The sequence below is a fragment of the Hylobates moloch genome, unplaced genomic scaffold (assembly GCF_009828535.3).
Source record: "Hylobates moloch isolate HMO894 unplaced genomic scaffold, HMol_V3 SCAFFOLD_8, whole genome shotgun sequence".
Classification (NCBI taxonomy): Eukaryota; Metazoa; Chordata; class Mammalia; order Primates; family Hylobatidae; genus Hylobates; species Hylobates moloch.
Genome location: NW_026652283.1, coordinates 102,272,763 through 102,285,678, shown reverse-complemented (window position 1 = coordinate 102,285,678; position 12,916 = coordinate 102,272,763). Strand labels below are relative to the sequence as shown.

At 37.7% G+C, this 12,916-nt stretch overlaps 1 protein-coding gene across 6 annotated transcripts in view; it reads right to left on the bottom strand.

Moving 5' to 3' along the window:
* NEK10 (NIMA related kinase 10) overlaps window positions 1-12,916 on the bottom strand; it is a 248,764-nt gene that overhangs the window by 16,249 nt on the left and 219,599 nt on the right. For all 6 annotated transcript variants that reach the window (XM_058442270.1, XM_032162265.2, XM_058442269.1 and 3 more), the window contains one exon: window positions 5,843-5,953. In XM_058442270.1, coding sequence (XP_058298253.1) covers window positions 5,843-5,953 — 111 coding nt within the window. The remainder of the gene's footprint in view (window positions 1-5,842; window positions 5,954-12,916) is intronic.

Genomic DNA, 12,916 nt, shown 5'->3' with positions numbered 1-12,916 from the left:
CTATGGGGCCCTAATAAGAGTTGGGCAGATCTAAGTCATGATTATTATATGCATAAAGAGCCATTAATTCAAGTCTGAGGACCCAAGCAACCTGCCTACTTGGAAAAGAGCTGAAAACTTGGAGTTAGGAATTAAAGTGCCAGCTGCTACATAAAGCAAACTTGACCTTGCTGATCTGCATTGAAGCAGAGATTAGGAACTAAATAGAAATGTCAGAAACGCCCATGCCTACAAGAAGCAATCTGGGTAATAACACAGGGAAAATGTTACTGGGTTTTGTCTGGGCTTTCTTATCAAAAGCGTGATCTATAGAATTACAGCATCGGTAACATCTGGGAGCTAGATAGAAATGCAGAATCTTGGCTCCAGGATACAATTGCATCTGGATAAATATTTGGCCTATTAGACAACCTGTCTTTCTAATAAAAAGTCTCAGGCCTGTTGGATATACCATAAGTTCACAGTGCGCAGGTACTATATTTTATAGCTTTGCCACTCAAAATGTGTCCCTGGATCAGCAGCAGCAGCAGCCATCACCTGGAAGATGATTGGAAGAGCACAATCTCCACCCTTCCCCAGACCTACTGAATCAGAATCCACACATTAACAAGATCCCCAGATGATTGATATAAACAATGAAATGTAAGAAACACTGATCCTACCAGGCCACTGATTCTCACCCTTGGCTGCAAATTGGAATCACCTGGGAGCAAAAAACCACAAAAAACAAACAAAAAATCCTTAATCCAACTCCTAGAGAGCCAACTAGCCCCTACTGTGTCTTAGTGCAAATTAGAAAAAGTCACTCCCTTCTTCCAAAGGATGCAACCCCAGTCAGTCTCTTCATCCAGGTGCTCTTGAACAGAACATAACCTGTCCAATTCTAACTGGCAGCTTTGATGGGAGAGTTGTTTTCAAAATGCTAATGCCCAGTAATTGATCTAGGAGAAGCCCAGAATACACTAAAACAAACAAACAAACAAACAAACAAAAAACCCATACATATTTTTATTATAAAAAACTTCAAACATTTACAAAAGTAAAGATAACAATTCAATGAATTCCACGTACCCATTACCCAGTTAAAACATGTTCAATCTTGCTTCATTTAAATCTTCCCCACTTCCCTTCCTACCTTGTCTCACTCTCAAGAATTGGAAAGCAAATCCCGTACAACATATCACACTATCCATAATATTTCAGCATGGCTCTTTAAAAAAGATAGATTTCTTTTTTAAAAAACAAAACCACAATATAATTATCCCACCTAAGAGGTTATTGATTCCTGAATACTGTCATGCACTGCTTAACAACAAAAATCCATTCTGAGAAACACATTATTAGGCAATTTCATCATTGTGCAAACATCATAGAGTGTATTTACACAAAACTAGATGTTACGGCCTACTACACACCTAGGCTATATGCTAGCAATAGGAGCAATAGGAGCCTATTGTTCCTATGCTACAAAACTATGCAGCATTTTACTGTATTAAATACTGTAGGCAACCGCAACACAATGGTAAGTAGTTATGTATCTAAACATATTTGAACATAGAAAAGGTACAGTAAAATTATGCTATTATAATCTTGTGGGACCACTGTCATATATCCAGTCTCTCACTGATCACAACATCATTATGTGGTGCATGACTCTCTAACAAATATATAATCAATGTTTTAATTTTCCCAACTTTCTTGTAAGTATATATTTCAAACATTTTTAGAGTTTCTATGTTTAAGTCAGGAATAAATAATTCCATATATTGCAAGTGGTTATTTTCACTAAAATGCTTTAATCTTTACAGGCAATCCCTCTCCTCTTCTCCACACTCTTTCTCTCCCTTTTCTTTCCTTCTTCTCTCCTCCTCCCCTCTTCCTGAAATTTATTTATTGAAGAAAACAGGTCACTTTTCCTATGGATTTCTTAGCTGGATTTTGCTGATTATCCCCCTGGTGTCATTAAACATGTTCTCTTGTCCCCTGTATTTGCTGCAGGTAGATAGCTAGATCCAGAGCAGAGACTGACAAACTTTTCCTGTAAAGGATCAGATAGTAAATATTTTTGGCATTCCAGGCCATATGGTCTCTGTAACCGCTATTCAACTTTGTCTGTAAACAAAAGCAGCCATAGACAGTATTAAGTGAACCTCTGTGGTTGCGTTGCAACAACACTTTGTTTACAAACACAGGCATCAGAAATGATTGGCCTGAGGGCTACAATTTGCTGACTTCTAATCTACAGCCTTAATCAGATGTAGATTCAAGCTTTTAGCAAGAATATTTCATAGACAGTGCTGTACACTGCCATCAGGTGGCATATAATGCCTGATTTTCCTTCTTGTGATGTTAACCCCCATTGGTGATCATATCTAGGTGCTATCATTTAAATAGGGACTGCAAAACGGGAATATTCTTTATCCCTTTTGCACTTATTAGCTTAAGTACTTCTACAATAAGCAACTTTTCCTCTCAATGATTTTGTTAACATGGGATAGAATTCATAAAGGAAAGGCAGAATAAAAGCTTTCTTCTTTCCTATGTAAACAATTTTCAATATAATAAGTTGGTTACTTAGCATCTTCCAAAGGTAACCAATGAGGGATTCTTTTTTTCTTTTTTGGTATTATGAACTCTTGGGTTTAAACTTTATTTAATGATTTCAATTTATTATTCTTATTGATGTTCCAATTATCCCATAAATAGCCAGTGGGAGCCTCTTCAGTTTGGCTCCTGAGAACTTTTGATATACTCTCAGTAGTCCTTGACACCATATTTACTATGCTATCTGTATGTCCAAATATTCCAGTCTAATCTTGTACAGTTCCTGCTCTAGACCAAAACCAGCTATATCCCCAAGGAGTCATGGGTGGAGGAGCTCATTGCTGCTTGATTAATTTCTAGACTATTTCAATGAAAATATTAGGAAATGTGTATATTTTTTAATAGATGAGATTTATCATGAACTCATATTCATTCACACTGATACTTCCAATTCCAATTTAAATGAATCTCTTCTATCTTGCTGCTGTTTCCCCTTTCCTCCATGCTGAAAATCCTAGTTCCCAAAGGTACCTATACAATTACTTAGTTGCTTTATTCCCCTCGCAATTCTAGCCAAGATTGAGCAGACTGGATTGAAGACCAATTTAGGTGAGGTATAAATAAAGAGCTTAATTTCTTAGAAAAGGGCTTTTGCACTTTTTGAATCTTCTGTATCCTTCTGGGTCTTAGGCTATTAATAAGTAGGCACAATCATCCCATAATGGCTCCTTCAAACTAGGGACACAGGGCCCGTGGATTTTAGAAGTTTCAGTGAGAAAGGTAGAAATCAAGTGCATTTATGGGCTGTCACCACTTACTGCTCCTATGGCCCTGGTATGGGGTGACTGTGTCAGTCAAAGGCTAATTGGCCACTCCTCTATGGTTATACGGGGAATGAAAAATCCATTTATGAACAAAAGTTGTTGCTATCAAAAGATTATATCAGAAAGGGGGTAAAAATGGAGGTCACAAACTTTTCTCATTTAAGTTTAGATGAAGCCAGGAAAGCTACATATATGAATATATTTTATCAGTATACCAATAAAGAATAGAACAACTACATATTATACAGAATATATATTAATGTATTATATATCCTATCTCCAATTATTAAACATTAAGTACCTACCACATGCCAGGCACTGTGCAAGGCCCTGGGGAATCAAAGATAAATAAGACACACCCACTAACTTTGGGGGAAACAGAATGTAAGGTAGATAAAAAGCTATTTAAAACACAGTAATACAGGTGAAAAAGTGGATTTCACTCATAGAGAAAGGTAAGATTAATTCTGGACAGGGAAAATTAAGAAAGGTTTTTTTTGTCAGAGCTATTTTTTTCAGTTCGGTGGTAAAGAATAGGAATTGTTTTAATATCCCAAGCTGAGGATTTCTTTAGCGCCCAGGAGGCCTGCCTCTCTGACTAGGAGGATACACCCCCATGAAGGTATCATCCAACTTCATGGGGAGATGGCGCAAGCCTGAAGCTGCCTGTAGAGGAATGGAACCACAAATCTGTTGATCATGAGCCCTAAAACAATATATAGGGCCTTTCCCTACCTAAAGGTCCATACTAGATGTCCCAAAGACCACCATGGGCTTGTAGTATCAGAGAAGAGAACCATGGCAGTCTTTATACGAGAGTATAATCTGCCTCTTAAACAAGTTAACAATAAGGATGAGTCTATTCCTGAGGGTTCTCTCACCCATGCTTCCCAAACATCTACTACCACCCTATCAATTCCTGTTTTTATTTTCCCAGACAAGGTGTATCAGAAGGTAAATGCCCAGTGAGAGATGCTGCCACAATGCACAGGAAGGAAGACAAGGAGTGGGTGGGGGAATTTAACAAACAAACAAAATCTTCTCTATCAGGAGAGGAAAGAAAGTGAGGAATAGTTGCAAAACCAAAAACACAAGTAATAAAAGAGAAAATAAAGAGAAGCACTGATGGAAAATCACTCAGTGGGAGTTGAAGTCACCTTTATGTCTCAGACAGTTTGTAGCAGATGCTTTCATCTCATAAAACTAGGATTTCTGTTAAAATAAGTCTATGCTCAAACCAGATTATTCTGACCTTAGTAAGAATAAAAAATAAGAGTTATATGACCTTAATAAGAATAAAAAACCAAGCAACATATTATCTTTTCATGGGAGATTTAAGCTTTTGTCTTTTAAAAATGTGTTTATTATGATACAATATATAAATATCATAAGATAAATATATGAAGCCTCTTCTACTGCTTTGATCTCCTTCAGCTTTGTTTCTTGGCCCTATTTGCCAACACAACCCAGGAAAGAAACCTTGCTCTCTAATCTCTGATGGAGTAGGCTTTATGTTTTCTTTACCTGCAGCTGTGTCTTTTTCCCCCATCTGTTTTTGGTGTATGCGCAGATACCAGTGATGTGAGACAACAAAGCTAAACCATGTTGTTTGCATTTCTTATCAAAGAGCCTATCATAGTTTCTAAATAATGAGTAAGTTTATGCTGAAGCTTTGATGCATTAAAGGAAAGTGAAATCTTAAAGGAAAAGTTCACGGGCAGCATGACTATGCTACTCATTTAAAAATATGATGAAACTTTCTAAAAAATATGAAATTGGGGTGGTACCAATTGTCTTTACTTAGGTGGGCCTGAATTGCTTGTACCTTGGGGCTTTCAGGGGAGCTTATGGCCACTTCTAGGGCTGCATCTAAAGGTCTACCAACCAGGACAAAGGGATTTTCCAACATCAAGTTTTGTTAACCAGAGGTAAACAATTTTCTTTCTGCCCAGTTGATTTAGTATTTTTGTAGTTTAGTTGCTATATGTATAGATAGAAAAGTCTGCTAGTATCGAAGGTCTAGAAGATTGTAGAATATCTAAGATGGAAGAACCTTAGAAATAGTTCAGTCAGCTTTCATAGATAATAAAAAATCAATGGCCCCAGATGGTTAAATGACTTCTTCAGAGTGACAAATCTCAATTTTGGAGCTTATTGAAGATTATTCTAATAAAATATCAGAATGTAATAATCTAGAAGAGGCTAAAATATACACATTTCAAATTAAATATTACTTTTGCTTAGGAAAACATACAAAAATACTGAAAAAGCTATCCATTTGTTATGTAAAAATAAGGGCCACAGGATTAGAGAAAATCAGAAGCAAAGACATATCCTCAATTTAGTATCTAAAGCAGCAATAAGAAACTTTAATAGAGGATAGAGCTTAAAGTATGAAGTAAAGGAGGTACAAAATGTATCTCTTATGATGTGTTTTTGTCAGCAAAAGAATTGCTATATATAGAATACCATACCTTTTTAATTTCAGATTTCAAATTACAAGGGTTACTCTGCTGGCTGAAGAGGGATTTCTTGAATCTCTCTATAACCCTTCTTTTCAAATTGTGGTGCAAAGCTGGAGGAAGCTGCATAAAATAAGAAAACAATCATTATAAACAAATTGTTAACACTACACAGCTGACTACAAAAAGCATTCACTGAGGGCCCATGGAACAATATTCACTCAATAGGACTACATAAGAATTTAAATTTTACTGCAAATAGCATGACTAGATGCTACAATTTTTTACCCTGCGATTCAGAAGGAATATATTATTTTGCTCTTTTTGAAATGGCTGCTTCCATTTATCTTATTGTTTCTTCATTGATTGATATTATTTTTTGTTTAACAAATTATTTGTTAATTGCACACATATACTGAATTTTGTGAAGAACAGTCTTGACACAGAATGGTGCACTTTTATCAGATGTTTAGGTGCTTATAATATGCCCAGAACCATGCCAAACACTGTAGCCGTGGTACTATAGGATCTGACACTTTGGACCAGGAAACACATATCTGCATTAGTAGTATATATGGTCAGATGCCTGTCTGGGAGTGCTCCTGAAAATTCAGCTGCAGAGAGGTCAGATTTAGGTACCAATCATTCCAGAAGAAAGAGAGGACAGAGCAGTATATATTAAGACCAGACTAGGATGAGTTACATTTAGTAAGTGAGTAGTAGAAAGTCATGGCAGGACCTTAGAAAACACGGTAACAACCAAAAAAATGGGGATTAAAAAAATGATTTGTCATGCTTTGTAGGTTGGATCTCTATAAGAAAATCAAAAGTCCTGGAAAGCACAGAAAGATGAAGTGACATTTAGAAGAAGAATAATAGAAAAGAAATTGGGTCAAAGGGTCTCAGAGTGGAAATAATATTTGGCTTTGTTTAAATTATGGAGAGAACTTGAAGGGAGAGAAAGAGGAACCAGTCAGAAAAAAAGATGGCTAGGTGGAAAGGAAAATGTGATAGTAAGAGATCTCAATATTAAACAAGAATATAATTCAAAGTTCAGATCAAAAGAAAGAAGAATGTATCAGAAATAATTATTACTCCAACCCTGCTCTATTTTCTAGGCTCCTTTACAGGCTTAGTTAGTACCATGTGACTACTTTTGGTCAATAAAAATGATGTGTGTCACTCTGAGGATAAGACAATTCAAAGTCAGTGTGTTTTCTCCACCAGTGTCCTCCCTACTGCAAGGAGCTTGGCATTACCATCCTATTCTGACTGCACAGCCACAAGAAGGAACAGAGCACCTGAGCAGCCCAAATGGAACTGAGTAAGAAATAAACCTCCATTGTGTCAAGCCAAGGAATTTCAGGGTGTAACTGTTCATTCAGCATAACTTATCTTATCCTATTTACTCAAGTTTTGTTAGACAGGAGGACATATAAAAGATAATGGCAGAGCAAAGTATAGGGCCTACAGAGAGGGGCTCACAACACTGATCGCACGGCCAAATAAAAACTTTTCATCATCCCAATACGGTAGAATGTAGGGCCTGTTGTGAAGTACTGTAATTATATAAAACAGGAAAATAATTCAATTGAAAAATGTTTTAAAAAATATATCTTTGGCCGGGTGCAGTGGCTCATGCCTGTAATCCCAGCACTTTGGGAGGCTGAGGCAGGCGGATCACCTGAGGTAAGGAGTTCGAGACTAGCCTGACCAACACGGAGAAACCCCATCTCTACTAAAAATACAAAATTATCCGGGCATGGTGGTGCATGCCTGTAATCCCAGCTACTTGGGAGGCTGAGGCAGGATAGTCGCTTGAACCTGGGAGGTGGAGGTTGTGGTGAGCCGAGATCATGCCATTGCACTCCAGCCTGGGCAACGAGAGCGAAACTCCATCTCAAAAAATAAAAAATGTATCTTTTATCCTAGTGTTTGAGTCAAAATAAGTTAATTAGTGAAGAAATAAGACTCTTCTGGAGATACTGAAGCACTTTAGTGTACTTTGAAATGTTTTGTAGGTTGGCAGCACTGAGTATCCACTGACCTCTTTTCATGTCAATATTATAGTTTCTTTTGCCTTAATCCAGATGGGATCCCTCCCTCTACTCCCTGCAAATAGTCATAATTATTATTGTCCTTTCACATGAAATAAAAGGAGGAAATTTAAAAAATGTGGAATAGAGAGAAAGAAGAGAGAGGAAGGGGGGTGCAGGGAGAGAGAGAGAGATTTCTCAGCATTAAGGGGCAAATTGAAGACAGATGAGAAGGAAAATGAGTATAAATGACATATGCGTGTGAGACAGAATAGCAAAAGAGAAATGAATTTAACTTAGAATAGAAACAGACATGAAGGTGAGGAGCATGTGCATGTATATTCCTACCAGGAAGATGGGATGGAGTGATGAGGGGACCAGAAAATACCTGGACAGAGCACAGTTTTGATAATTCCCTTTTGTAATGCGCCAAAAGTTGCCACTTCCCCAAACCAAACACCAGAGAGCAGTATTGGCCCAGATCCCTCTAGTTGCTGCCCAGCTGACTGCAAGGGGCTGTCAAACAGAAAGGCAGCGAGCCTTCTCTGCTATGACAAACTTTTGAAAGTGTGGAACACCAGTGGGCTCATAGCTTCCTTCAAAGGGGACTCAACCCACTACTGGAAGCTATGAGTATCAGATTATTAATTCAGGTATTCTGAGAATTCTTGTGATTTATTTAACTTGAGAAGCCTCTAGTTAACTTAGAATTGTTTTTACTGCTCCTGATGGCCTGAATTAAGCCTCAAAAACTCATCTGAGTAAGTTAACATTCAGTCAAATTAAGCTGCATATATATTAGAAAGCTATTGATCTTACTGGAATAATTATCACAATGGACAGCACCCCATCTTTAAAGTTTTCATACAAGAATTTAAAATTTTACAAAATGATGACTCATGCATAGTTTAATTGCAGGTGATATAAACATAATAATATATATAAGGACTATAATACTAAGAATAGAATATTAATGTATATGATTCATTTGAGCCAGACACTATGATTACTCATTTATGTCCAGCCTCACTTTTTTCTCCACGACAAACTTATAAAGCAAGTACTATTTCATAAGTGAGGAAGTCAGAGCTTAAAGACATTATGTACCATGCAAGAATACTTTCTGAGCAGTGCCTTCTAGCACAGCCATTATTCTAGAACAGATGCCACCATGACTAGCATTACTGTAGGATAGCACTTTATAGTTTAGAAACATTTTCAGCCAGGCACGGTGGTTCATGCCTGTATTCCCAGCACTTTGGGAGGCAAAGGTGGGAGGACCGCTTGAGCCCAGGAGAGTTCAAGACCAGCCTTGGGCAACATGGCAAGATCCATCTCCAAAAAAGAAACAAAAAGATAAACATTTTTACATACTTTATTTCATTTGAGGCAAGTAGTCTCATAAGCTCCCCCATCTTACAAATGAAGAAAGTGATTCTTAAAAAGATAATTACTTCCTCAAAGTCATACACCTAAAAGCTTGGTTTTTGTTTGCTTGTTTTTACTGTACTACACAAAGTAACAAAATAATGAAAACCGATCTGCATCTTTTATACTAGTTTTCCCAAACTTGTGTAATATTAATATTGGAATAGAATATACAGATTTCTACATATGGAAGAATATATGGATTCTTTTAAAGAATTTACTATATTCTCTAGTACCTCCAAATATACATCAGAAAACTATCCATTGCTCACAGGACTCCATTTGATAAAAAGTGACTTAAGTTAGTACCTAATTCTATTTTTAAAAAAGTTATTTTGACTTCACTGCATAAGGGATATTTCCCTAAATACTAAATACTAAATACTACTGCATAAGGGATATTTCCCTAAATACTAAATACTAAATACTAAAACAGAATGTTCAAAGACTGTTATCAAACTAAATACACAAAACATAACACTTCTCTTAGAATTTACAAACCCTGAAAACGGCAGTGAATTTAAGAAATACAACTTTACCCTAAATATCTTATTCTGTTAAATCTAGGTCACCCTTGCCATTAGTACAGGAGATCCAGATGAGCAGGTGTGGATGGTTCTAGTCTTATCCCTCACTACTGTTGAAAACACACAGAACGTTTCACCAGTGACAGTCAGTAGTATAATTGTCATCAGAGGATAACACATTGCTCTTCTGAACCACATTTTTTTCCATTGGCAATAACTGTGGTTGTGAAGATGGGCAATCCAAAGGCGCTTCAAATAAATGGCTTGCCTGTTCTCTAGGAGACCAATGTTTGATTTTTTTTTTTTTTTTTGAGATGGAGTCTCGCTCCATTGCCCAGGCTGGAGGGCAGTGGCGCCATCTCGGCTCACTGCAAGCTCCACCTCCCAGGTTCACATCATTAACCTGCCTCAGCCTCCTGAGTAGCTGGGACTACAGGTGCCCTCTACCACACCCAGCTAATTTTTTGTATTTTTAGTAGAGACGGGGTTTCACCGTTGTTAGCCAGGATGGTCTCGATCTCCTGACCTCATGATCCACCCATCTTGGCCTCCCAAAGTGCTGGGATTACAGGAGTGAGCCACCGTGCCCGGCCCTGATGTTTAATTTTTAAAAGATGCTATATATCCTGATTTTCAAAGCATCTATTTAACAAAACAATCTAAATGTAAGTATAAAGTTAAATCCAGTGCTTCTTTGGGTTGTGCAGGTGTGACCTAAGCAATAACACATAAAGACTCATACTCAAAGGTAACATACGTACTTTAGTCACCTTATATGCCCAAAGGTAGATTCGGGGTTCCAGAAATAGAAGTAAACCACTGATTTCATTCTTAGCTTGCTGGTCTTAAGATTACCATTTCAGTTTTGATAAAAACAGAGGTCAAATCAGTAAGAAAGCAAGGTAAGGATTTTAACATCCTGCCTTATAAAATAGTTGCTTTTAGATGATTTTCACTGATCTGTCTCCATGGAAATGAGATAGAAAAGGCCACCACCAACCAAAAGCAGGAAGTTTTCCTTGTAAGTTCATCTGATGGTTGTCAGGAGATATGTGGCCCCTCAGTTCAGGGCAGCTACCAAGTGTAAGTCTGAGAGAGTTTGATTAGTAAATAAATATGTGAAAAAATTGTCTTTTTGTTTGTTTTTCCAATTCATTCTTACTTTCAGTCTTCCTTTGCAATTAGCAGAGTTAGAAAACTGATCTTGGTCTTTAACCTATAGCAAATACACTAGTATAATATTTACATGTATTTTTCTTTTTTATTTGAAAGTCTTTGACTTTGTTTAGCACTATAAGTTAAAGTTCCTCAAAGGGGAATCATTCCCGACTGTGTGCAATGTCATAAACTTTAGAGTATTCTGGAAATACATTTTAAAAATCACAATAGTTATATTTGAACTTGTAGCAAGGAATGCCATTCTGCCAAAAAATATGAAATCATTTGTTACACTGGCAGTTCAAGAGCATAATAACAGGATATTTATAATAGTTTTACTCTTGCTTTAAACTACTTTGAAATCCAATAAGAAAATTGTATACATTAAAAAGTTTTTTATTACATAAAAATTAGCAAGACAGGCATATGAAAACTACATTTAAATTTCAAAGGATAGTTCTCTCAATTGAATAGTTAACAGTTAAGAGAACTAAAAAGCTATTTAAAGGTATTTCTATAACACTAAAGTTAAGAATGCTTTTTCCATATTTCTATATCAGTATTTAAATGGACATGCATTAATATAATCACTTGACTCAATATAGATATGGCAGATTATATTTTGATGTATTAATCAAGCTGCCCCCAATATTTCCCTGTACTCCTTCACCCTCTTTTATGTAAATAGTTAGACAATTCTGTGGTTGCCTAAGAGAAAGCTTGACAGCAGAATATAGAAAAGTAATCAGTTTTAGACTCCTGCATCTCAAAAAGGCAGCCATCAGGAAAGAAAAAAGAACACCAGAGTTTGGACAAAACTTGATAGATAAGACCCAGGCTACTCAGCCCCAGGCTTAAAGACTACCAAGGCTAAAGGGAAAGCAATGAGAACTCAGAGGTAGGGAGACACCAAAGAAGGCAGTTCCTTTTCTAGTCCCCTAGGTTAAATGTGTCAGTAAGCAGCCTGTCAGCTCCAAGTCCACCCTTTCATTATCCAGCTTGTGATACTGGAACATTTCTCCCTTGCCATTTAGCAGGATGCTAAGCTCTATCAGAAGAGAGCCCTGGAGGGATGCTGGAGGAGGATGGATCTTGTTTCCTGGCTCCAGTGATGCTCCTGCGTTGCCTTGCTGCGGCAGCTCGTAGTAAACAGCACATGTGGGACCCCTAGAGGTTGGTGCTAACCGCCAGTCAAATCCAGTGGTACCAACTCTGCAGATAGCTCCCCAGAGAATTCCATGGAGCAACACCTAACTCGGGGTGGCCTCCCCTGGTCCCATGGAGGGTGCTACCCAGCACAACACCCTCAAGTGCTGATTCCCAGTTATTTCCAGGGCATAGTACCTCACTGTGGAGGGCTTGCCCAGGTCCTCCAGAGGGACCCTTCACTTCAAGTTTCTCCAGTATAGCACCTTACTAATTTTTCTGATCTTTTCAGTAAGGTCAGGACTTCGACCCAGTGTGGGAGTGCCCACTTCTATATTTGTTCCTTTCTTGGTTGCTCTGCCTCAGCCCTAGAGGTTGTGACTCCTTTAAGTGCTCTTCCTACATTCTTTAGATTTCTCTTCCCCTCCCTAGTAGATAATACCCATCATAGTGAATAATTCTTTACATTAAACCTTCCCTGCTGAAATTATGGTATGGTTTCTGACTAGACCCTCAATGATACAGATACAGGTTTTAGGAATGTCCCAGAAGAGCCCACACAGATAGGATTTGGGAATTGGTTTGATTGTGCTCTTGGAACTGAGCCCAGTGCTGAGTTTTGTTTGTTCCTTTGCTTGTTGCCAATAGGACATGAGATGCTAGTAATCCATGGCATGCAGTTGCATCACAATTAATCAGGTTATCATCCTGATGAAGCGCCAACTGAAGCAGGTGCCTTGGAAGCCCAAATAGCTGCTGTTCTTGACTGGTACACAGTAATGAAGAACACA